The sequence below is a fragment of the Sinocyclocheilus grahami genome, unplaced genomic scaffold, assembly GCF_001515645.1.
Source record: "Sinocyclocheilus grahami isolate Dianchi unplaced genomic scaffold, SAMN03320097.WGS_v1.1 scaffold230.1, whole genome shotgun sequence".
Classification (NCBI taxonomy): domain Eukaryota; kingdom Metazoa; phylum Chordata; class Actinopteri; order Cypriniformes; family Cyprinidae; genus Sinocyclocheilus; species Sinocyclocheilus grahami.
Genome location: NW_015505409.1, coordinates 352,897 through 377,752, shown reverse-complemented (window position 1 = coordinate 377,752; position 24,856 = coordinate 352,897). Strand labels below are relative to the sequence as shown.

The window sequence follows — 24,856 nt, the reverse complement described above, 5'->3', positions numbered from 1 at the left end:
AATAGTTCAGATTAAAATTAAAATTAAAATCCTTTAATTGTAATCCTTTCAATAAAATACCCCCCCCCCCTAATTTTCATCATGTTTGACATGGTTATGGCCTTGCATCTCTGTACCATAGTACAGTACACAACCTTTTGGCTATTTGGCTAAGGGAATTAAAGTGCCCCTATTATGGGTTATGAAAGGTTCACATTTTGGTTTTGGGAGTCCCGGTTGACATGGTTATGGCCTTGCATCTCTGTACCATAGTACAGTACACAACCTCAGTACGTTTTGGCTAAGGGAATTAAAGTGCCCCTATTATGGGTTATGAAAGATTCATATTTTGGTTTTGGGAGTCCCCTACAACAGGTTGACATGCATGCAAGGTCAAAAAACACTTTCATTGTCTTATAATATGCATTTATGTTTACCTTACTTGCTCAACGACTCCCAAACGATTCGTTTAACGATTCATTTTTCCAAGCCCCTCTTTTGCGTGACCCTAATCTGCAGTGATTGGTCCGATTGGTCTCATCTTTTTTCATCTTGCCTGTAATGCCTGATAAAGCCGAGTTTGTGAGCGCAGTGCTGCTTTGTGTACAGCGTTACTGGGGAAACGGCTTTTTTACGCTCCAAAAGCGGCACCTAGTGGCAAAGAATGAATTTGCATTTTCATTCAGACCAAGGAAAAAGACCAACAAGTGGGCGGGCAATATGCTAATATTTCATTTTGACTTCAACAAAACGTCTTGGGATTCGTTTTAAAAACGACTCGTTTCAATGATTCAGAGTCGACCCTTTCTTTTGAGAGACAATAACTTTATACGCGGTGCACTTTCAGATTTAAAACTTGGCAGGATGTTTTCATTCACTTAGAGCTGTAAGTCAAGTCAAGTCACCTTTATTTATATAGCGCTTTTAACAATACAGATTGTGTCAAAGCAACTGAACAGCATTAATTAGGAAAATAGTGTCAATAATGCAAAATGACAATAGTAAACACTCATTTTTCAGTTAAAGACAGTTCATCATTGAATTCAGTGATGTCAACATCCAGCTCAGTTCAGTTTAAATAATATCTTTGCAATCATGTCAACGATAACGCTGGAAATGAAGTGTCCCCAACTAAGCAAGCCAGAGGCGACAGCGGCAAGGAACCAAAACTCCATCAGTGACAGAATGGAGAAAAAACCTTGGGAGAAACCAGGCTCAGGCGGGGGGCCAGTTCTCCTCTGACCAGACAAACCAGCAGTACAGTTCCAGGCTGCAGCAAAGTCAGATTGTGCAGAGGACTCATCTGGTTCCTGTGGTCTTGTCCCGGTGGTCGTCTGAGACAAGGTCTTTACAGGGGATCTGTATCTGGGGCTCATCTAGTTGTCCTGGTCTCCGCTGTCTTTCAGGGCTGTGGAGGTCCTTTCTAGGTGCTGATCCACCATCTGGTCTGAATACGTACTAGATCCGGGTGACAGCAGTGACCATCTGATCTGGATACAGACTATATCTGGTGCCAACGGTGACCTCAGAATAAGAGAGAAACAGACTAATATTAGCATAGATGCCATTCTTCTAACGATGTAGCAAGTACATCAGGTGTTACGGGAAGTGTTCCTGGTTCCGGTTGACCTAATTAATGCAGCCTAAAAATCCTTTAACAGATTTGAATATTAGAAGCGTTTTAGTGTGTTATGTGTAAACCAGGTTAAAGAGATGGGTCTTTAATCTAGATTTAAACTGCAAGAGTGTGTCTGCCTCCCGAACAATGTTAGGTAGGTTATTCCAGAGTTTAATATCCCACCTCAACCCAGCCAATGGACCCTTTTCACAAGACTGTGTTTACACGTTTAACGGTCATTAGCATCGTAAATCCTCCTAAACCCTTATATTTATAAAAATATAAATAAAAATTGAATTTAAAATGTACTCATTATTTTTTTAAATAATTCTAGATGACTAGTTTCCTCATGTTCAGAGAAAGGAGTGTGCTAACCCATTAAGGGCCTTATAGGCAAGTAATAATATTTTGTAACTGATACAGAACTTAATAGGTAGCCAGTGCAGAGACTGTAAAATTGTGGTAATATGATCATATTTTCTTGACCTGGTAAGGACTCTAGCCACTGCATTTTGGACTACCTGTAGCTTGTTTATTGAAGATGCAGGACAACCACCTAGAAGTGCATTACAATAGTCCAGACTAGAGGTCATGAATGCATGAACTGCATGAAAGGAAATTTTCAAAAATCCACAATAGGGGCACTTTAAACTGCTAATTTCTGCTGGCTTCACCCCCACAGAAGCAATAAGTAGACTTGGGCTCTTACGGGGGCTGTCCACGGTCCACCTGCAAGTTATTCAAGTCAGGCATGTCATACGTGACAAATGAGCGTAAAAGAAACCCCTCTCCCTCTCAGAGCACCGCCATCTAATTTGCTAATTGTGTGTGTCTCTGTCTGTGTGTGTGTGTGTGTGTGTGTGCGGGTGTCTGTGTTCAGTTTCAGCTCTCTTCAGACTCGCTGCTCTATGAGCAGGAGCGTGGCGGTATGGAGAAGAGTCAGATTCTTCTGGAAATCTCCCAGAAGCTTTCAGTTCACACACGTACAGCAGCCGGAGGTCAGGAAACCCATCAGCACTATAACAAATAAACACAACAATGTGAAGTATAAATAACATCTCAAAACTTAACTGGATCCGGTCCAAATGTAACTCGATTCACACTGAACCTGTAAACATTAACCTGCTCCATCAGCACCATGTAATTGAGGGAAGACACTGAACTCTAGATTACTCCAGAGACACTGAATCTGCAATTAGTACATTTTGAATGGCTTTCAGTGAAAAGCATCTTCTGCACCATGTTAGAAGGTTTCCCTGCATCACTGCTTTGTAACACAGGGGAATCCGCGATGCCAGTACTGAATATTTAGCACTATAGCTAAATAAATTATATTCTAGGTCTGTACTTTTTAGTAAATCAAAAAACATCTGTCCAATAAGTGTTGCCGAAACGAATGACTCTTATGAGTTTGTTCTGTTGAATATTTCAAAGAGACGGGTTACCGTTTGAGTCTATATCAAACACTGCCTTCATTTTCAGCATTAGCAGAGATTATTTTTACCATATGTACCCAAAAAGAGATTATAACCGATTATAACTATAATACATCCAAATGAATTGGAATCGGATTGAATTGGGAAATCTGTATTGATACCCAGCCCTGCAACAAAACAAAATTTAAGTAATTTATTGCTGAAATTCAGTGAACGATAATTGTTAAATGCCACTGTCTTGTAACCGAATGCAACACTCCCAAACCAATAATTTTTTTATAAATATTTTTCCTCTAACACAAAGTAAACGATTTGACGAGTGATCAATTCAATAACACCAGTGTGTCAACAACAAACAAATAATAAATGTATTTTATAGATAGATCAGCATGTACTAACAGTAATAAGGACAATGATTATGGAATTTTAATTGAGTAAACTAATAATTTTAGTACATGATACATAACTATTTTACAAACAACATAAGTGTTTTACCTGAATGGCCAGTAGACTTTAAAAGCATTCAGACTATTTTTGGTTAGTTTTGGATTTTAAGCACTAAAGCACCTAGTGTATTTGTACTGATTTTTTTGTTCTTATTTGGTGAGTGATCCATTTGTGAGTTTTGAAGCCATGAATCAAGACAGTTTATAGTGACTTTAAATCATTTGGATGACTGTTGAAATCATAAATGTCTGTTAACTGCTCTAAAACTGTCTTTTAATACAAGATATTTTACACTGAACAACATGAATGAAAACATACATAATGGTCTGTTATCAAAGAGGGATTCCATTTACCTAAATGTTGGAGAAAATGTTATTTATTTATTTGCTTGCTTGTGTGTGTGTTCATCTCAGCTATCAGGTTCTGTCATCACTGCCAATTGATAAAACCAGATCGCTGCCATCACTGTTCTGTCTGCCAAATGTAAGAATCGCCCTCTCTCTCTTCTCTCCCTCTCCCTCTCCATTTCTGTGTGCGTATCAGTGCATCTCCCACTCATCTACGCACTCTTCCCTTAATGAAAGGGAGACGTAGAAATGCGATCTGTGGGTGAGTGTGTGTGTGATAATTACAGGATGTTGTTGAAGCTCTTGGTCACATTTATTTGAGTGGACACAGTGAATCTTCTCAAATGAGTTTCGCTCTGTGTCAGTATCAGGTTCCCATTCTTTGATTAAAGTCCAGGTCTGAGTGTGTGAGAGTGAGTGAGATGGAGAAAAAGAATGACTATGTGTGTTTGTGGAGATTTTGAGTGTGTCTGATTACACTGGGGTTTTTATTATTATTTAATGAGAATAGTTCCTGTGGCCTGTGCACTTCACTCCTGCGGTCTTCTCTCTCTTTTTTTTCTGTAGGTGTGTACTAAAGATGGATCATCATTGCCCATGGTTTGTAAACTGGCTTTTAAAAAAAATGCATATGTCCATTTAATGTGAACAATTTATGAATCTTTGTAATCTGTGGCTTTTGTAATGTTTAATCTACACTGAACAAAATTATAAACGGAACACTTTTGTTTTTGCACCCATTTTTCATGAGCTGAACTGGCAATAATCATGCTGTGTAATCAGCATCTTGATATGCCACACCTGTGAGGTGGATGGATTATCTCGGCAAAGGAGAAGTGCTCACTAACACAGATTTAGACAGATTTGTCAACAATATTTGAAAGAAATGGGCCTTTTGTGTACATAGAAAAAGTCTTAGATCTTTCAGTTCAGCTCACGAAAAATGGGGGCAAAAACAAAAGCGTTGCGTTTATAATTTTGTTCAGTATAAGTATAATAACTTACTCTTACTTAAAAAGAAATAGTTCATCCCAAAATTAAAATTTGCTGAAAATGTACCCACCCTCAGGCCATCCAAGATGTAGGCTTCTCCATTGGAACAGATTTGGAGAAATTTAGCAGTACATCACTTGCTCATGAATGGCTCATCTGCAGTGAATGGGTGCCGTCAGAATGAGTGTCCAAACAGCTGATAAAAATATCACCATAATCCACACAGCTCAGGTCAGTCGATTAACATCTTGTGAAGTGAAAAGCAAATGTAAGAAAACAAAATCCATCATATTTTACCCGAAAACAACTGTTTTAACAGAAAAAAAAAACGGATGGATTAGTTTTTGTTTTTAAGGATGGATTTGTTTATTACCAACATGCAGCTTTTCACTTCACAAGACATTTATTGATGATTAAGTTGTGAGAATTATTGTTTTTATCAGCTGTTTGGACTTTAATTATGACGGCACCCATTTACTGCAGAGGATCCTTTGGTGAGCAGGTGTAATGTTAAATTTCTACCTGTTCTGATGAAGAAACAAACACATTTATGATGGTCAGAGGGTGAGTAAATTCCCAAAATGTTGTAAAATGGTGAGTATAATATTCCTTTAAATATCTTTAATTTTCCACTGTGCAGGCTATTGGAGTCAAATAGATATTTAGGCATTCAGTTAACATTGCATTCAGGATGTAAAATGGCTATGTACATTGACATAATATCTCTTAATATCTTGGTTAAATGTCAAAATGACAGTCATTTTTAAAAAGTAGCATTTATTCTTTTCTTTGTATGTTTGTGCTGTGTTGTTGTGAGCATGTTTAGGCTGAATAACTGTATTGGATTCTCCAACTATAAGTTCTTCATGCTCTTCCTGCTCTACTCACTGCTGTATTGCCTGCTTATTGTCGCAACAGTTACACCAACCTTCATCCAACTGTGGCTGGTGGGTGATTTTTTTTTTTTTTTTTAATTAAGCAAGATTCACTTGCACTTTGAATGGTAGAGACTAGTCTCAGCCTCAGATGGCACGTCCACAGTCGCTTGGCATCAAATATTTGAAAAACTTTACACGCATTGTAATAAAATGTATAGCTTCAATGCAAAGTCGCTTTGGATAAAAGTATGTGCACATATAAATGCGATTGAAGTGACGGTAAATAAATGTGATAAGGTTTTATCTTTAGCAAAATAATGAATTGTTACTTATGCAATGATCCTCATTATTTGAATAATTATTTATTTATTCTGTTTCACAGTATCTTACTGCAATATTCCTGAATTACACTCCTCTCTCTCTCTCTCTCTCAGGGCAAACTGTTTGATAGTTGTGTTAAACTGCATGTTTTGTTCCTGACACTGGTGTCGGCCATGTTTGCGGTCACCCTCTGTTTTTTGCTCTTCTTCCACATCTGGCTTCTCGCCAGCAACAAAACTACTCTTGGTAAAACCTGCATTTCACATATTCACATATTTGGTATGAGGTGTTGTAGGGGTTATAACATCCTCACCGTCTTTCTGTCAGAGTGGTTGTCAGTTCCCTTTTTTGTGGATGGACCAGCAAGTGAGGCATTTGATGTGGGTGTCAGAGCAAACTTCTTACGGGTGTTTGGAAAGAACAAGAGTCTCTGGCCATTTCCAGTATTCAGCAGGTCAGTATTACGCAATATTCATTGTTCTGACTCTGAGAACTTAATGTTGCTTGACACTCATAAACAACTTACACTTAAGATTGACAGAATCATTTTAGCTGAATAATGGTTTATTCTAATTAGGGCTGGGTTTTGACACAAATTTCACGATTCGATTCTCATTCACAAGCTTTCGATTCGATTACCCATTCGATTCGATCCAATATCGATTATTTTGGATAGGCTATATATGAGGGTACAGTACATGGCAAATTTTCTCAAGGAAAAACAATCTCTCAACTAATGCTGTAAAATATACATGAGTCAGTTACTACATTACTATAATACTGAAGGGGTTAAAATTGACTGATTTGTTAAAATTACACTTAATGAAGTTTTTAAAATGATAAAGTTACAATTACATAATAATATTTCTACTTCAATTAGTTTTTTTTAAATTCGTCATAACTTGATGGATTTATTCAAACATAAATTAAACATTGAAGAACAGTAAAGTTTATAATGAATATGTTATTTGGTGAATATATTTAGCAAAATGCCCCTCTCTACAGTTTATTTTTCTATCTGACTAATGAGATTATGGTCACCGAATAACGTTGTTTTTTCTGAGGTAAATGTGACTTTACCTGACATTGTTTACAAGACTTTATATTGACATCTTTGCTCGGCTGAAACACAGATTGAGCGATTACATGAGACAGGATACGGACTGTAAAGTTGTTCTCTTTCTTTTAACTTACCTTCGGATGTTTAGTCATGTTTATTTTCTGCTGAAACTGGTATTAATGTGGAGGAGACGATCAGTTCACGTGTGCCTCGCGCTGCCGCGTCTGTTGAACTGAGGTGCTACAGCGATCTGTCACTCCACATTAAACAGCGCCAAAACGGCATTTATTGTTGAATACTGCAATACAATGGACAGAATTTGAAATCTGAGACTTTTTCATATTAAAAGTACCAAAGCACAATGCTTATTCCTATATATTGGATGGGAAGTGCCCATCAATGTTCCGTTCATTAACTGAAAACAGGCTACACTAATCGATTCTTGGGATTTAAGAATCGATATCATTCCGTAAAAATGAGAATCGATTAATATCGAGATTAATCAACCCTAATTCTAATTAATAATCACGATGATAATAATACATGTAGATTACTGTTTACAATTTTGGGCCAGTCTGATTTATTTATTTTACCTTTATCCAGCATGGACACATTAAATTGGTCCAAAATGACAGTGAAAACATTTATATTCTTACAAAATAGTTCTGTTTCAAATAAATGCTGTTTTGCTTTCTATTCGTCAAAAAATCCTGGAGAAAAAAAAAGTATATGTATAGCAGCACAGCTGTTTTCAACATTGATAAGAAATTCTTGTGAACAATTTAATTATCAAATCAGCATTTCTGGAGGATCATTTCGCACTGAAGATGAGTAGAGGCTGCTGGAAATTAAGCTTTGCCATCACAGGAATAAATAAAATGTAATGTTGGTTAGCATAGACGTATACTTTTTAGAAACATGAAACACATTAACACATTATACTGACCCCAAATGCTAGTTACTGTCTTTTATCATATTGGTATTTCCACCATAACATTTTCCAGGTGTCAGACTGAAATGCCAGTGTTGATAAATTTCAATACCGTATTTCCTTGTTCAATACTGGCATTTCCCCGTTTAGTCAAATGGCAGCAATCAGAAGAATTTAAGATGTGTGTGATTAATGCCACAACACAGATGTCATAGCTTATGTTTACCAACCGTTTCTTATTGTGTCTATCGCAGTCAGGGGAATGGACAGTCTTTCCCCTTGAGATGGCAGATGTCATCTCACAGTCCTTCAGTGATGAATGGAAATGGACATTGTGCCATGGAAGGAAGTGTGGGTAAGACGCACATATTCTGAATCATATTTCATAAGTCAATCAACATCCAATTGTGTTTACCAGTTAATCAATCAGAGCCTAGTTTGCCGGATTATAGTCTCGTCTAATTTTGTCACTGCTGTAGTCAGAATGGTTTGGTAAATCTTTTATTCAGAAGGAGACCGAATTTATCCCAGTTCTCACGCCGTCTCTGAAGGTGATCTCCTCTCTGCTTCTGTCATTAACTTAAGTGTGCTATCACAAAGAGTAGGATTACGAACACACTTACTCTAAAATTCCCCTACTGATGCAAAACAAACTCCAAATAGCACTCGGAATAGTCATTTTTAAAATTCTCAGAAGTAACTGGCAGTCAAGCAGAAAAATGCATGGAATCTTTTATTGTAATACAAACATTATTTATTTAGTAATTTTGGAAAAAGGAGGTTTAGACTGCAAGTTTATACTGCCCCCTTGAGGCCAAACCTGGGCTGCATAACCTGATAGCAGATTCTGATTTGAGCCATGTGTCTGTCTCTCTCTGTGCTGCCATCAGTCTCACCTGAGGGGGTCTCTGTTACCATAGCAGTGGATGACTAGCAGTGATGAAATAAGGTATGAGAATTGATTGTTCTGCTTTTCACGGACATCTCTAAAGCAGAAGCCTACGAGGAATCAAATGTAGTAGAAATGAAGTTATCTAATATAAACCGTTCTTTGTATTTCTAGGTTGACAGAGCGGGTCACGTGACGTCATCACAGCGAGGGCGATTTCAGAAAGATCTCAATCACAGGTTAAGCTTACAGGAGCGGCGGGTGGCCCTCAGGGAGATGAGGGTGAGGGTGAACACCTGACCGCATGCTCAGTTTTCACCTGGAACACTTCCTGCAGGAGCGATCAGGTCTCCGAAACCTCTCTTTTACTGATCAGGGTGTGAGAGAGCTTTATCAGGTGTCCCTGCTGTGTGATAGTTTTAAATCAATTCTTTTGTGGTGAAATGCAGTTTGGTGTTTTTCTGTTGTGGGAATAAGTTCTAGCTTTATGACGAGAGACTTATTAAATAGTGTCTTGTATGAAATTTTATAAAAAAGTAAACAAGTACAGTTTATTTAATACAAAATATTTTATTTGTATTTTTCTGTTTTGCATCACTGTTTAGAAACAGTTTGTTTTAATCCTGGTGGCATCATGGATAAACGCGTCTTTCAAAGATGAGAATACATTTGCTCACATTAAGCATGGACATATAATAACAACCAATAAAAATACAGAGGCCAGCCCTGATGAACCAATCACACACACACACTTGCTGTGGGCTGGTCAGGCTTTATCAGATGGATAAAACAAAACAAAAAACACAAGCAGCTTCAGCTGAATCCAAGTGAACGTGTGTGCTATTGGTGGGTTGTCAGTCTGTGCCGAAATACCTTTGGCCGAAGTGTGTCGGAGCGACAGCATGAACTTCAGTTGTCAGTATAGTGATGTCAGGAAACTCCTGAACAATGGACCGTGCACCTGTACACGAATAATAGACTTTATATAAAAATAAATTAATACTTCATCTTCAAACTTGCATTAAATCGCATAAAATTAAAGTGACAGCAAAGACATTTATAATACAAAAAAGAAATATATTTCAAATAAGTGCTGTATTTAGCAACACCGATAATGATAAATGTTTCTTGTGACACTGAAGACTGGAGCTGCTACATTCAGCTTTTCCATCACCGTAACAAATTACTTTGTAAAATATATTAAAATAAAACGGTTATTTTAACTTCAAAATATTGCTTGTTTTACTGTATTTTTGTAACCAAGTGCAGCCTTGGTGAGAAAAAATCCACACCCCAAACTTTCTGGTTATGCTTACCAATCTATCAGCACAGAAGACAAAATCACCTCTACTAGTAGTTCTGAGTGAAACAGAAAGAGGAAAATTATTACATGTGGTCTGCAATTGAAGTACAATGTAAATACATATGCATCTCTCTTTATTTATACAGCTGTATATAGAGTAAATGCATAAATCTTATGTTCCAGATTTATACACATTATTATTAGTTACTGTAAAGTCGTACTTAAAAAAACAAATTCCTTGTGTGTCTGCGCACAATTTATTATGAAAACTGTTGCAATATATGATGCATCTACGTGCAACAAAATGACACGAGACTATATCCCAGTTTATTCCGTGTACATTTTAGATACATTCTGATAAGCTAGGGGTTTATGTTCTTGCACACATGCTGTGGTATGTGTGCATATGATACAGAGCTGGCCTAAATATGGGACACGCAATGTGCATGCAATGCAGATCCGGTTTAAAAGCAGACTGGACACTCACTTGTCCCGAATGATTGTCTGAAGTTCTCGTATTTGGTCATTTAATGGCAAGAGCTTCAGCTGAGGTCCTATTTGTCGTTGGATGTCGCTCGTGGTTGGGTTTTCGCACGGGTCGTCTTGGCAGGTCTCGGCTGCAGGGCTGCTGCGGGCGAAGCGGACGTGCTTCGCGGCGTGTTCGGGGCTCTCGCTGTTATTCAGCTGCTGGTTATGGCACGGCATCTTCTCGATAAGATACGTTTCCATAGGACTAAAACCATAAAAAGAAAACACTACACCAAACCACCTGGTCCACTTAAACGATGGCTGTTCCACGGATGATGGGAATCTGTACCACTATCTCGCCATGTTGAGCGGAGGAGACGCATGATGCACGACGCACACTCCCGGGGACCAACAACCTGACGTCATATCCCCTGTTCACCTGATTGGATAGAAATCGTGCCAGTCTAAATCTCATAGACGTAAGGGGCGGGACAGAGGCGCTGCTGCACAAGTGACTGGTGAGCAGTGAATTGTGTTTTTAATACATCATGATATAATAAGGGTAATTACAGGGTTAAAAATAACAAATGCTATCATAAATAATGATCTTACAGGACGATGATTCGACACACCATTAAATACTAGTGCAAACAGTAAATGATTAGTATATGTGACCCTGGACCACAAAACCAGTCATAAGTATTGTGGGTCAAAATGATCGATTTTTCTTTTATGCCAAAAATCATTAACATATTGAGTAAAGATCATGTTCCATGAAGATATTTTGTACATTTCCTACCGTGAATATATAAAAAACTTAATTTTTGATTAGTAAGAACATCATTTGGACAACTTTAAAGGCGATTTTCTCAATATTTATATATTTTTTGCACCCTCAGATTCCAGATTTTCAAATAGTTGTATCTCGGCCAAATATTGCCCTATCCTAACAAACCATACATCAATTGAGAGCTGATTTATTCTTCTTTCATATGATGTATACATCTCAATTTTAAAAAAATTGACCCTTATGGTTGGTTTTGTGGTCCAGGGTCACATAGGCTATGTGTGTCATACAATTCCAATAGATATTTACGTACGTCAAACATACAAAAAATAAAATAAAATAACTATATAGAACAAAGGTTATTTAATCTAATATGATGGGGTTTTCTACATTTCTAAATTGCTTTCAAATTCTCTCGCTTATTTATTTGTTTGTTAAGTAACTGCGTATGTAATAGCAGTGTAATAAACAAAGATTGCTTTGATTTTCAATGATTTTTCAGAATTATGGATTTAAAATTCCCTCGCTTTATTCATTTCTTTAGTTAGTAACTTCGTATGTAATACCAGTTTGTCTATGGGAAACAAATTAAGTCTGCAGAGACCCCTAGCTGGTGCTTGGAGCTTGTGAAGCATCAGTGCGCATGCGTGCGCCTCTGCACCTGTTCAGCAGTGCCGCGCGCTCCCGACTCCTCAGCGCGCCGCGGTGCAAAATATGGGGGCGCGCTCTTTATGGTAGGTCTCAGAAGAGGGGGAGCAGCAGCGCACGAGCGCGCCGTCGTTGTCAGGGACGGACGGGGTACAGCTGGGAAAAACACATCCGCACGCACGCACACCCCCGTCTCCGTTACGCACGTACATAAAGCAAAAACAAAAGCGACTCTAAAGGAGGAGAGAGCGGAGCGCGAGCATGCGGCGAGGAGCAGGCGCTGCAGCAGACCTTTGTTTGTTTCCTGGAAACCCTGGAGCGCGAGGGAATAAAATGGAGTGGTAAGGGGCTCCGAGGCGCGAGAGGCGCGTCCACCTGCTGCTACCGGGAGGCAGTCAGAGAGGGCGAACATGCTGAGGCCGCTGCATTGAAGGGGGTTACGAAAAAACAGCAACAACGTATGACAACATTCTGCACGCCGAGCGATCAAACGGAGTCTTAAGAGCGGGCGGGACGGGTGTAACGGGAGGTGAGTGTGCGGGACGCGCGTCTTTGCGTGCGTGATGCGGTGAGTGGGCCAGTGTGACGCGCGTCAAACGCTGCAATGGGGAGAAATGGTGGAGCGAGTGCCAGCTGTCATGATGCGTCCATATTGCACAGGTGTGTTAGTGAGGGAGAAGACGCGGAGGGACGGCTCTATGAGTCGCAGCTCGCAGGCCATCGTTCGAGGGACAGAAAGCATTGGTGCTCATGACGAATACGTGAGGCACCCCCCCCCCCCCAAGCCAAGGCCACAGCTACAGCTACAGCTACATACGCACTCGTTCACAGACAGCTATGTAACACGAACCCCTTCGTCTATATTTACGCGTTTTCATTTCCCCCGCGTCTTGCTTGCGCCTCCGCGCCTGCGACCGATGCGGCATTTGGCGATGCAGAATAGCAGAGCGCGTATCATAGCGCACCATGCAGGCCTTCAATAATCAAGGGTGGACTCAAACCTGTTACGTCTCTCTGAATAATGTAAATTCTCTGGGCTATCCGAGATGCTGAAAGCGCGCTCGTCTTTCAGGCCTCTTGATATGGTCGTGTTAAGAGCACGGAGGACCTGTCAGTCACCGGACAGCCGTCCTGGGAAGAGGTTATGGAAGTTTCTGTGATGCTGTCAAGCTGCAACGTGCATGTATAGGGCTATAACAGAACTAAAGTTCTCTCGTGCACAGCTTGAACCACCAAAAGCAATACCACAATCAATCAACTGACGAAAAGCATCAATCAGAGTGTTTTCCACACAGAAGCAGACTTGCAGTCAGTGTTTAAACCCTACGTTAAGTAGTCAGTCAGCGTAGTAATGCTCTCTGTGACATAAATTGATGATATTTTGGTTGCTTGACTGACAGATTGCATCAGATTTATTGATCTCTGAAAAAGATCAAACAAACTCACACCGGCATGGATTCAGCTTCTTCTCTCTCTCTCTCTCTTTATGCGTCTTTCTCTCTAGCTCTCCACTTCTCTCTCTCTTCTGTAATTCCATTGTCTGTCTCTTGGGTGGATGTTGAAGCTGAATAAATATTAATTTCGTTTTTAATAAAAGCAGTTTGCAGACAGTGCCACTGCCCTGTTCTCTATCTCTCTGTCTGCAAAGCTGGCAAGAATGAGCCCAGCCATGATGTTCTCAGAACAGCCCTAGGCTTTTTCTCATACTGTTGCTGGTTTGGAAGGAGCAAATCCTAGATTATTATTATATAGCCATTTCCAGATCTGGAAACGGTGCATGCCAGAAAATGTTTTTAGTGTGTAACAGTGTGTTGTTGTTGAAAAGGGTGTTATGGAATTTTCTCTTGCTTTGCCTGTGGTCTAAACACGGATGATATTCTGAAATTATCCAGAGAATGCAAATATTTATTGTGGATTGTGCTGTGTATATTTTTTTAAGTAAGACAAATTTAGACAAACAGTTATTGAAATAGTTAGACCATAAACATAATGGATTTGAAAGTATAGTCAGTCAGATATTTTATAGGAAAATAAAGGTATTATCACCTGAAAAGGGATGACATTTTTGAATGACTTTTGATTAATACATTGAATTAGTTATGTTTGTTGAACAATGAAAATAACAAACATGACCTTTGAATAAAATTTTGCACCTTACCACTGCATTTTCATATGGAATTCCAAGCAAGCGATATTGAAATGTGATTTATTGTAAATAACCTCTATATTTGAAGTGTACATAGAAAAATAATAACTGGTGCAGCAAACATGGGCACTGAAATGCATATAATGCCCACTCAACAGTTTCGATACTTGTGTAATTCATAAATCTTCAGTAGGTCAGTTCTGAAATCCTCTGTAAATTCACATCGTGGGAACACTTCAAACAGTGTACTAGAGATCAACATTTCTCCCCACAGCATATGCAGTGTTGTCATGTTTATTTATTTATTTTTTAAATAAAAAACTGCATGTCTTTTTGCTTGCATGTATGGCACACTATTCTGACACATGCACACACAGCCTGAGGCAAAAGAGAGTGCACTTTCTTTTCTCATCTCTGCTGTTATAAAGCTCTTTTATTTCTTTCACATCCTCAAGAGTTGTACTTCACAGTGAAGGGCAATCAGAGGACAGAATGATGTAAAACAATACAACTCCCTGTAATACTGGAAAGTAAGAGAGAGACAGAAAGTGAAAACGGGACACAAATCGAGGAAGTCCTAGAGAGAGAATTCTGATTTGTAACTCGCAGTTAGCGTGATGAATAAATACATTCTCTTTAAATTGTGGGAATTTAAACTGAAAATACTGATGTTTTTCTTTTCAGTTTTTTTCTGATCAAGTAAATTCTCAACAGTCATTCTTCATCATTTTAGCTGCTGATAATCAAAAGAATAGTTCACCCAGAAATTTTTATTCATTTCACCAACATGTCGAAACCTTCTAAAACTTCTGTATGCCTGTATGACTTACATTCTTCTATGGAACATCGGCCAACATATCGGTTATCGGCTTTCAAAAATAAAGAATAATCGGTTATCGGTATCGGCCAAAATTTTCATATCGGTGCATCCCTATAAAATACCTTTATGAAAATATTCTAGGTTCTCTTTCTATTAAATGACTGTTTTCAGAATTTTTTAAAAATCGTCTTATCTCTTTCTCATTTTTTCTGATTCCACTTCTGAGGTTGTGTACTAGTCTGACCACTGTGTACTGCAAATAATTTTGGCACCAATGAGAAACTGCTTGAGATATTTCTTTTTTTGTTAGTCATTTTCGATAAAGCATCTGCTAAATGAATAAAAATCATTATCAGTTTATCTGTCAGATTTTTTGCAAGGTTTTTAAATGGTCTTCAGTGCTGACAAATTTCTAAAGATTTTGGCTTCCTCTTTTACTGTGTCTCTCTGTGTGTTTCTACAGGCTGGACAGTTGTAATTATGTTAGTGAGAGTGAGATTCAGTTCAGATTGATGGATGTTCTACAGGAGTCCCGATTCTCAGGGGCAGATCGCAGCCCCTGCCCAAGAGATGCTAGTGAAAATGGTAGGCGTTCCCATGCACATATAAAATGCAGCATTTTATGGAACTGAAACTTATTGTATTTTAACTATTATTATCTGCACATTGTTTAAAAATCTCATTGATTTCAGTGTAATATACTCTTCTTTATATCTATATATAAATATATTTACAGATGTTCACCAGGAAAAATTTTACTTTAAAGATCTTTGTCTCTGCCTCTTTTTTTTTAAGAATCACATGACCCATTGACAGATGTGTCACATGATCTAAGGCGCTGTGATGACATTGCTCCTGCGGCGCTGTCCCTGCCCTCCCTCTGTGGCCAGAGTCAGCCCTCTGAAGGTCCTCTTAGCCCAGCTGACCTGCATGATGGGTCTGTCTCCAACACCACCTCTCTGTCCTCTCTTTCTTCATTCTCCTCTCTTTCCTCACTTTCATCTCTCTCTTCTGTGCCCTGTTCCAAACCTGTGACGCCCTGGTCTGTGCCGCAGACCTGTGACAGGTCGTCCCTCTCTAACATGGACTCCAGGGGCGGAGACTGCCTTAGCTGTCTGATCCCCAAAAATCAGACAGAACCGGAATCCTGTGAGTCCGTACTCGGCTTTGCCAGCATCAATTTGCAATGCCTTGGCCCCGCCCCCAGCGCAGGTCGCTATGGTGACCAGGTTCTATCTGACCAGCTGCTCAGCGGCCCCGCCCATCCAGCTGTAACCAATGAGGGGGCTGAAGAAGGGAGGTCGATGCAGGAGAGCGAATCAGATGAGGATCCTGCATCCAGGAGCATATACGAAGGTCTTGGCGAGGAGGCACAGGACTGGAGCTGTCTAGAGACTCTCATCAGTGAGAGTCGTATGGAGCTGTTGGACTTATGCTCCCGCAGTGAACTTGCAGTCAATCTGTTCTGTGAGGAAGATGTGGAGAATTACATGTTTCAGGAGGAGGAGACAGCACTCGGTACTGACGTCTGCTCGCTCAAGATACGCTATGAGTCCTATCAGGATGGAGTGCAGGAGAGGAGTGAGTCTGCCCTACAGGATGAGTCTCAACTAGGTTTCTTTCCTAGCTTACCTTGCAGTAGAAAAGAGGGGCCAAAAGTGAAACCAGACCAATCCACTGAGATTAAGGCTGATGACCACGTGACCCCCAATATTAGCCCAGACAGTAACTTTCTTTTTGACCTCAGTAACTCTCCGGAAGATTCCGGTGAATTCAGTGATGACAGCTCTTGCACAGGCTCCCCAGACCATGGGCTCTCCCTCCGCCATGGCTGCTTGTCCAGAGAAAACTCTAGCTCCTCCAGCCAGCTAAGCTACCGCCTCCGAGCCAAGAGGAAGGTGGCCTACCGAGAAGAATATTTGTACGATGTGGACTCAATAGAAAGTGAGAAAAATGCAGAAAAACGAGAAAAACCGCCTGCTGGGCTTAAGAAAGAGCGTGATGACGACTGGTGCCCAAAGAAGAGGCGGCGGTCCAGTAGGAAGGACCCACCTGTCATTATAAAATACATAATCATTAATCGTTTTAAAGGCCAGAGGCACATGAGAGTGTGTCTGGGACGAGTCGACCCATCACCTGCTGTGGTCTGTCTGAGTCCAAATGCTCTGCTTCACTATGAGAGACTTGCACCATTAAAAGCATACTGGCAGGAAAGAGAAAAGGAGCAGCAGGAGCAGAATAGATTAACAGCTGCAGAAACAACCAAACGTCTCAATGGCTGCAAAAGACCAAGCACTACACCCAAACGCAAGCACAGGATGGCCAGACTCAGGATCCAGCAGATCCATACCGTACAGAATTCCCTCACCAGACAAACTATAGTGGTCCCCATCCACAATCAACCAGAGGGGACCAAATCCCTGAAAAGCACAGAGGAACCAAAAGAGGACATTACCTCCGTTACACACACTGCCAGGGCTAAAAGCAGAACACAGGAGAGAGAGGAAAGAAGAAAAGCAGGTAAAACAGGGAAGATAAAGAAGTTCAAAAGTGAAGCAAGACTTCGGTTGAAAAAGTTAAAAGAGGCTGAGACACAGGAAGTCCCAGAAGCCTCTGAGATTGAGCAGTGCAGCCCATGTTTACCAGAAAACCTTAGTAACTCTTCGGAAGGTAATGCCACAGATGAAGCCTCCAGTAATGACCCTGAAAAATGCACTTTGACCCCAACTGCTCCAGGGACTGATGGAAATGCTGAACTCCTCCCTGGGGGATACCTGCAAACTCTTCTCGAAGCCTCTGAGTCATCAAGCACTGCTAACATCAACTATTTCCATCCAGGGCTACAGAATCCCACACTTCAGCCAGTCCAGAGCTGTGTTCTCTCTCCTCCCTCTGAATCAGAGCTCCCTCACTCTCCTCCACCTATGAACCATGGGCCCCACCACACGCATTATACTGAGCCAAGCCTTACTGAACCAAACCAGTCCATTTCATGGCCATCCGAACCATCTGCTGAACAGCTGCCCTTCTCCCCAGACATCCCAACCCAGTCGCCAATGATGCCATCGGGTTTTCCCACACCGTTGCCTGTGTTAGCAGGGGATAGCACAAATGTCAAAGGCTTTGGGCAAGTGTCTCTGTCAGGGTGCAGGGTCTCATATGAAGAGTCCCAACCTGATGCTGATTATGGCTTGAGTCCGACTGGCTCTCGGAGTGACAGTGGTGTAGGGCGACTGGTTAGCTTTAACTCCTTGGGATCACTTTCTGCCACCTCTAGCAACTACAGCTCACTCAGCCTGAGAGAGGGAGAAAGGGAGAGGGAAGAGGAGATTGGTGAGATCAACGATGGCTTCTTGCCGCATTGCAGCCCACGGCTCATCTTGCAACAAAGTCTAGAGGAGGTTGCTCCACTTCGAGAGTCAACTGACCTCTTAGATATCTCCAACTTTACCCCTGACAAGTTCCGCCATTCATCTCTCTCTGATGTGTCGCCACCAGACACACCTAACTCTTCCCCTAAACTGCTGGGGAACTGTGGTAAAGTTGGAGAATTCTCGGAAGCAGCAGAAGCAAACGTACAATGGAACTGTAGAGTTGTCCCGCAGCTTAATCAAGACGGAAACCCTCACCACCTACAGATACACTCTTTCAACACAGAGGAGGGAGAAGTAGAACTAAAGGATCACAAAGGCTCAATGAAAAAGGGTGGGAAAAACGGACAAAGCACCAAAAAGAGCAAAACTGCTAAAACGGCGAAAGGAGAGAAAGTTAAGCTCCCACGTCAGGGTTCTCGTTCTGTACGGAAGATCAAAGCCTTGCTAGAGGGAAAAGCAGCCAAAAGTGGCGGAGGGTCAGGAAGTGGCGCTTCTTCCCCTACCCCATCGCTTGGCTTAATTGGAGCTCAGGGGGAGTGGCCTATTACTGGGGGACTGTCAAATGATGACCAACGAGAATTCCAGGAACCATCAAACATCCTGTCCAATATAGTGTCTGGCATGGCTGAGGTGCAGCGTTTCATGAGGGCCTCTGTGGAGCCTCTTTGGGGGCCTTGTCTTTCACCCGGTCAACATGCCCTCCAGAGCCAGACACTGAAGATTCTGGGTAGCGCTGCTGACCTTAAAAAGCGGAGTGGTGCCTCAGGTGGAGGTCGAGGGAAGAAAGGGGCTGGGCGTGGTGGTAAAGCACTGCCTAAACTTGTCCCACCAGGCTTCTTTCCTACCCTCGGATTGGACTGTCTCCCACTTCCACACCGTTCAGCCCACAAAAAAATGTATCGTCACAAAAGCAGCGCTAAGTTCTCCCGCGAGGAACTCTTATCGGGTAAAAGGGACATAAAAGGAGTAGCATTGACCGCTTTGGTCGAGAAACGGAGGTAATATTTTCTCTCTGCAATGTGCCCCTTCTCGTTCTCCGTTCCCTTCCCTCGCACCCTGCCAAATCCTCCTAAAATCCTTTCCACATTTCAGAGCTGCATGGCACTGACTTTACCCACAATCCTTTGCCTGGCCTACTGGAAGGCAGGCACATCCTGCATGTCAGCCCTGCTAAACTACCTACTAGACTGACTGAAGTCTCACTGTCATGGCTGCACCCTACTCACCATTGCTGCTTTGTTGCATTTTTATCTGACAAATTTTGTGTTGTTTTTATTTGCGTTTGGTTTGTTTTCCAAGAAGAAAAATGCCTTGAAAGTCTTTGGATACTCTTTTAGTGTGGTGTGTATCTAAATATAAATTTTTTTGTCTTTTTGTTTTCCGTTGCAGCTATAACACTGTATGTGTTAAATCGGTGTCACAGAACCATGGTTTAGATCGAGCCCAGCGCCCTGCTCTGTCTCTCAGCAAATGGTTGCCTTCTGTTCAGGGGTCAAAGGTCATGTGTAGTATTCTGTGCTAAGAATCGTTTCCCCTCATTTCTGTGCCAACCCGTCAGAACACTGGGCTCTGACAAGCTAAAAGAAAGCTTGACCGAGATGCTCTTTTTTTTCCGGAGGTTCTGAAATTTCACAAGAGATATTTTCATTATTGTTGTTTGTTTATAAGTTGTGAAAAGGGGGTTCATTCATCTGTTCTCCAGTGAATCTCCTCCTGCCAGTGTCAAAATGCTGTTGTACACAAACATATGCACTATTTACAAAACAAGATTATATCAAACATGTTTAAATTAATGTGCCAAACTATGAACAATTAAACGTACAGACATTTTTATCTACATAAATATTTGCTGTTTTATAATGTGGCAGTGATTGAGGAGCGAGCGTGTGTGTGCTTGGGATGGGGGAGTTGTTAATCTGAGATTCACTCCTGTTGCATCACATCTGTACAAACAGCTAGCGGCGAGGAGTCATCTCAACAATCAGAAGAAATATCTTGTTGCTTTATTTTCTCTGTTTTACACTCCTGGCTAGTTCAAGATTAGAGGCATGAAGTGAGAGATGCATGACAAGAATTTGTGGGAGGAAGCTGAAGTGCTATAATGGCAGAGAAAAACATTAGTTGCCTTTCATTCTGATGCATTTCTGGATGGTAAAAGAACACTCTGTCCGTGTGTAACAAGGTAAGAAAATGATCATTCCTTCTTATAACAAGACATACAATGTATTCTAACTCGTTTACATCCCAAAGTTTCTAGTTCGGTAAATATATTTCTCTGTACCTCAACCCTCCAAACTAGTTAAGAACAGGACCAAATATTTTTTTCTTTCTTTCTTTTTCTTTCTCTCTCTCTTATTTGTTTTTTGTTTGTTTGTTTTAAAGCCAAAAATTGAAAATACTATAAAAAATAAATAAAAAACTATTGTAAAGGAGAGAGAAGGAGAGCAAGCTGTGACTCTTTGTTGAAAGGTTTTGTAATTGGACCAATCTTGTTGTGAGAGTGTTGTGCTCTAGTTAAAATAAATATTAATTTAAAGATAAAAAAGAAACCATGAAAACAGACAGTGGAACAATAACACTAATTTGTGATCTCATTGCTGTTTTATAGATTTTCATGTAAATTATTCTAGTACTTTGTTTTTGTTGTATCTGTCACAAAAGTTGAAATATTTGTGATCAAGCCTGTATGGTGACAAATGTAATATTGGTAACTTGCTGAGTTTTGTAATCATGTTTATGGAATAAATATTAATTAAAAGAGCTTTTGATCACTCGTTTCAGTACTGACTCGTTTTTGTTTGTGGAAACATGAACAAAACTAATTTGATCAGGCTTTATCGATTCTCTGACATTGTTTTCACTTGCCTATCTCTAAATCAGTTTTGATGGCGGTTTTGCCCACTATACAACAGAAAGCAGTCCTAGGAACACAGACTACACCTCTTTTACCACTAGAGTGCATTATTTACTATAGCAACCAGAGTTTTTTCCTCCTAGGAATTCACTTAAAAATTAGATAAACCAGCTGCACTGGAGACATAATTTACATGTTTTATGAAGCGTAGGGTCATTGCAAAATGAGTTCATTGCAAATGTTTGTTAATATTTAAACTGTATATAAGCTATATATATGATTCACAAGACAGTTTTATAGGGGTCATATGATGCGATTTCAATTTTTCCTTTCTCTTTGGAGTGTTACAAGCTCTTGGTGCATAAAGAAGATCTGTAAAGTTGCAAAGACTAAAGTCTCAAATCCAAAGAGATATTCTTTATAAAAGTTAAGAGTCAACCACGCCTACCTAAAACGGCTCGTTCTAACACTCCCCCACATATCTACCTCACTATGTGGGAAGATTTGCATAACGCCACCCAAATGTTCACGCAAAGGGCGTAACTTTTATTCTCGCTGTAGTATTGTTGCCGCCGCCATGTTGTGGAGACGCTGTGTGCTTCGTTGTGAAAGCGAAACTACTTTGTTTGGTCTTCCAAAAGAGGACGATATCCGCTTCGTCATGCCTGGAGCTGATCCGTGCTGGTCGCTGAGAAAATACTAAACCTTTGCGCTGTGGATCGCCGGATCGGCTTTCACCGTGGTGACTGAGTGTGGAATCATGGGAGTTGTTGTCTTCATCCCCACAGCTGATGCAATCCGAAGGGACTCGGGCAGAAATCATGTTCATGGATGAGCTAATGATTTATTAACGTAGTAGAATGAACCAGGGTGAGGCTGAAAGCCATCGAAGCGAAACGAGGCCGCTGAACACGGCTCGAAAGCAGCGGAGCTTTTATTATGCCACAGTCGACCGCTTCCGCTCCTTACGGAAAGCAGCGGAAGTAAGCAGCGCTGTTTGATCATACTAGATACATTTGAAAGTTCTGTTATTATGCTACTCTGTGCGGTCGTCACCGGTCTATTAAAAAGCACAACATAATACAGCGTCTTTGGTGGTTCCATGTTTTCTACAAAACAAAACCGGAAATCGAGGGGTTATGACGTCATTGGCAGGCGACACAATGACACTATAGACACGGTCCGTGTCACTAGTTAAAATTACTTATTTCTCTGGATTTAAAAATTCTTTGAAACATTTGAGATAATGTAATTACACAAGTCAGCTAAATATATAACTCTGTTTTTGGTTTTTGTTTCACTGTTTTCGGATATTTTAATAAAAAAATCTTAAATATTGTGCCTTTAACTGGTTTCTAACTGTCAAACGATTTGTTATATTGTTCTTAATGAAAGTGATTTCAAAAAGTTATCGAGAAAATCTAGCAAATCTAGTTGGCTGAGAGACCGCTTAGCGGTCCCGGTGTTAATAAAGGTAAAAAAAAAATCCCTATCTAAAACTAAATTAAGCAATGTCATTTTTGATCGAGTGTGCACGAACGCAAGCGAAACGCTGGAACATCATAAAGTGTGTTTAGTATATGTCTGTTTAGCTGCCAGTCATCTAGCCCCCAGAAATATGTCTAGTCACAGCGCCGAAATTGACGCGCGCCACAGTTAATGGGCGTGTTTAACTGAAGTGGGCGGGGCTACGATGGCACATACTAGTGGCTTTTGCTGCCTGCGCGCGGACGGATCAGATTCAGACGAGACGACCTGCACCAGGCCCTCTTCACTTACTTTATTGAGATTAAACGTTGATTTAGAAGAGGTCATTTTAGCTTACAGTGTTTTTTTAAAAACACTGTACACCATCCCGACACTATAGGCACCACGGATCAGCCCAGAATGCCAAACATTAAGATCTTTTCAGGCAGTTCGCATCCGGATCTGTCGCAGAAGATCGCGGACCGATTGGGACTCGAACTGGGGAAAGTGGTCACCAAAAAATTCAGCAATCAGGAAACCTGGTGAGTTATTTACAGTCAGATTTGCAACTGATTTCCCGGAATATTTTGGCTAGGGTAAACGGAATGGTAAACACATGGCAACCACATGTTTTTTTTAGTTTGTAGTTTTCTGAATTGGAAGGTGTCATCTGGCGCAATGCGCCTCGTACAGGCACCAGACTCAATTTCCCAGCATGCACCTGCATTAACCATGTGACTCCGGGGCCGCTAATGCTAATTTTAAACGTACTGTCTGGCCTCCTTTGCCACGTGAGGAGTTATAACGCTATTAAATGTACCCTCGTGAAATTCTGCTGCGTTTTTTCATTATTTATAATTATTTTTAATAGAGTTAGTTTCACTTCCATAGCTACAAAGAAGGAATATGCAGGTTGGAAACTTACAAGGCATAGCTAATTATGCTTGCTTAGCCCTTCTCTATCTTCCTGTTAATGTGTATCTGGCTAGTGGTTGTGATGTTACTTATTTATGAGTGTATGTTTATGAGTGAGAATTTTGTCTGTAGAGTCGGGCTCCAATCTCAGCCAAGCTGGTCGCCAACATGCTGTCTGTAGCCGGGGCAGACCACATCATCACTATGGACCTTCATGCATCTCAAATTCAGGTAAAAACAGTGCAGTGCCTTTCCTCCAAACAAGCTCAAAACAAACCCTTATCTCTCATGAACAGAGATCACAGACATAATCCTACAGTCAGCCCTGAGTAGAACTGGGTGCGCCTTAAATTTCTTCATTTTATAGTTGAGACTTGGACACTGAAAGTTTTTTTATGGTTTGAATTTGAGTGAATGTGTTTTGTGTGTGTGTGTTGTTAGGGGTTCTTTGACATCCCAGTTGATAACTTGTACGCTGAGCCGGCAGTCCTCAAATGGATAAAAGAAAACATCAATGAATGGAAGAACTGCACCATTGTTTCTCCTGATGCTGGTGGAGCCAAGAGGTGTGTTTTCTTTCCTTTTCTGTCTCTCAAAAACATTGGGTCTCGTTCACTAAACATACATGCACACAAATGTGTGTGATACCTGTGTGCAAAGGTTTTTATAACTTTTATAACATACTTTTTTTTTTAAAGGTGTAGTTGATTGCGATTTCACTTTTTTAACGTTAGTTAGTGTGTAATGTTGCTGTTTCAGCATAAACAATATCTGCAAAGTTGCGAAGCTGAAAGTTCAATGCAAATGGAAATATCGTCTTTTTAAATTCTGGCAGTTTAATGCCTACAAAAACGGCTGGTAGGGACAACAACGAGTTACTTCCCGGGTTTGTGACATCACAAACCCAGATTAACCCCGCCCTCGGGAAAAGGCAGCAAAGGGGGCGAGGCCATGCTGCGCTGCTTTAGAGAAGAGGAAGAGAAAACTAGAGGTGCACGTAAATATCTATTCATATATGAATCGGGATTTTGTCTTCTAATGATTCTAATGGATTCACAAGTTTAAAAATGTATGTTCTAAAGCAGCAGTTCTTAATACTGTTCCTCGCATCCCCCTGCTCTGCATCTCTCTCTTTCTCTCTCTCATTCAGCTCAGCTCCAACAATGAACTGTTCC

At 40.6% G+C, this 24,856-nt stretch overlaps 3 protein-coding genes across 3 annotated transcripts in view; 2 read left to right on the top strand and 1 right to left on the bottom strand.

The window, feature by feature from the left end:
• The window catches only part of zdhhc15a (zinc finger DHHC-type palmitoyltransferase 15a), an 18,979-nt gene extending 9,544 nt beyond the window's left edge, over positions 1 to 9,435 (top strand). Inside the window, exons 4-12 of the mRNA XM_016288214.1 lie at positions 2,478 to 2,595; positions 3,894 to 3,963; positions 4,395 to 4,427; positions 5,647 to 5,767; positions 6,133 to 6,265; positions 6,347 to 6,473; positions 8,265 to 8,365; positions 8,901 to 8,959; positions 9,074 to 9,435. Coding sequence (XP_016143700.1) covers positions 2,478 to 2,595; positions 3,894 to 3,963; positions 4,395 to 4,427; positions 5,647 to 5,767; positions 6,133 to 6,265; positions 6,347 to 6,473; positions 8,265 to 8,365; positions 8,901 to 8,944 — 747 coding nt within the window. The 3' untranslated portion in view covers positions 8,945 to 8,959; positions 9,074 to 9,435. The remainder of the gene's footprint in view (positions 1 to 2,477; positions 2,596 to 3,893; positions 3,964 to 4,394; positions 4,428 to 5,646; positions 5,768 to 6,132; positions 6,266 to 6,346; positions 6,474 to 8,264; positions 8,366 to 8,900; positions 8,960 to 9,073) is intronic.
• A 318-nt stretch (positions 9,436 to 9,753) lies between these two features.
• Positions 9,754 to 11,096, bottom strand: LOC107597311 (uracil phosphoribosyltransferase homolog). Its single transcript, XM_016288324.1, has 3 exons — positions 10,690 to 11,096; positions 10,216 to 10,258; positions 9,754 to 9,840 (listed from the first exon to the last, which is right to left on the bottom strand). Exons 1-3 carry the CDS (start codon positions 10,929 to 10,931, stop codon positions 9,754 to 9,756), a joined length of 372 nt encoding a protein of 123 aa, XP_016143810.1. The 5' UTR covers positions 10,932 to 11,096.
• A 1,074-nt stretch (positions 11,097 to 12,170) lies between these two features.
• On the top strand, positions 12,171 to 20,764 carry nexmifa (neurite extension and migration factor a). The gene is made up of 4 exons (XM_016288213.1): positions 12,171 to 12,634; positions 15,535 to 15,656; positions 15,867 to 19,443; positions 19,835 to 20,764. Exons 2-4 carry the CDS (start codon positions 15,584 to 15,586, stop codon positions 19,965 to 19,967), a joined length of 3,783 nt encoding a protein of 1,260 aa, XP_016143699.1. The 5' UTR covers positions 12,171 to 12,634; positions 15,535 to 15,583; the 3' UTR covers positions 19,968 to 20,764.
• The last annotated feature ends 4,092 nt before the right edge of the window (positions 20,765 to 24,856 follow it).

What these genes read in the sequence shown, in the direction of transcription:
- LOC107597311 (XM_016288324.1), bottom strand. Translation starts at nt 10,931, where the DNA reads ATGGAAACGTATCTTATCGAGAAGATGCCGTGCCATAACCAGCAGCTG. An exon ending in CAGACAATCATTCGGGACAA is followed by an intron (nt 10,259 to 10,689) that starts GTGAGTGTCCAG and finishes TGTTTCACTCAG; the next exon opens with AACTACTAGTAGAGGTGATT. An exon ending in TCTTCTGTGCTGATAGATTG is followed by an intron (nt 9,841 to 10,215) that starts GTAAGCATAACC and finishes TCCATTGTTCAG; the next exon opens with GAGTTTCCTGACATCACTAT.
- nexmifa (XM_016288213.1), top strand. Translation starts at nt 15,584, where the DNA reads ATGGATGTTCTACAGGAGTCCCGATTCTCAGGGGCAGATCGCAGCCCC. An exon ending in AAGAGATGCTAGTGAAAATG is followed by an intron (nt 15,657 to 15,866) that starts GTAGGCGTTCCC and finishes TTTTTTTTTAAG; the next exon opens with AATCACATGACCCATTGACA. An exon ending in GCTTTGGTCGAGAAACGGAG is followed by an intron (nt 19,444 to 19,834) that starts GTAATATTTTCT and finishes TTTCCGTTGCAG; the next exon opens with CTATAACACTGTATGTGTTA.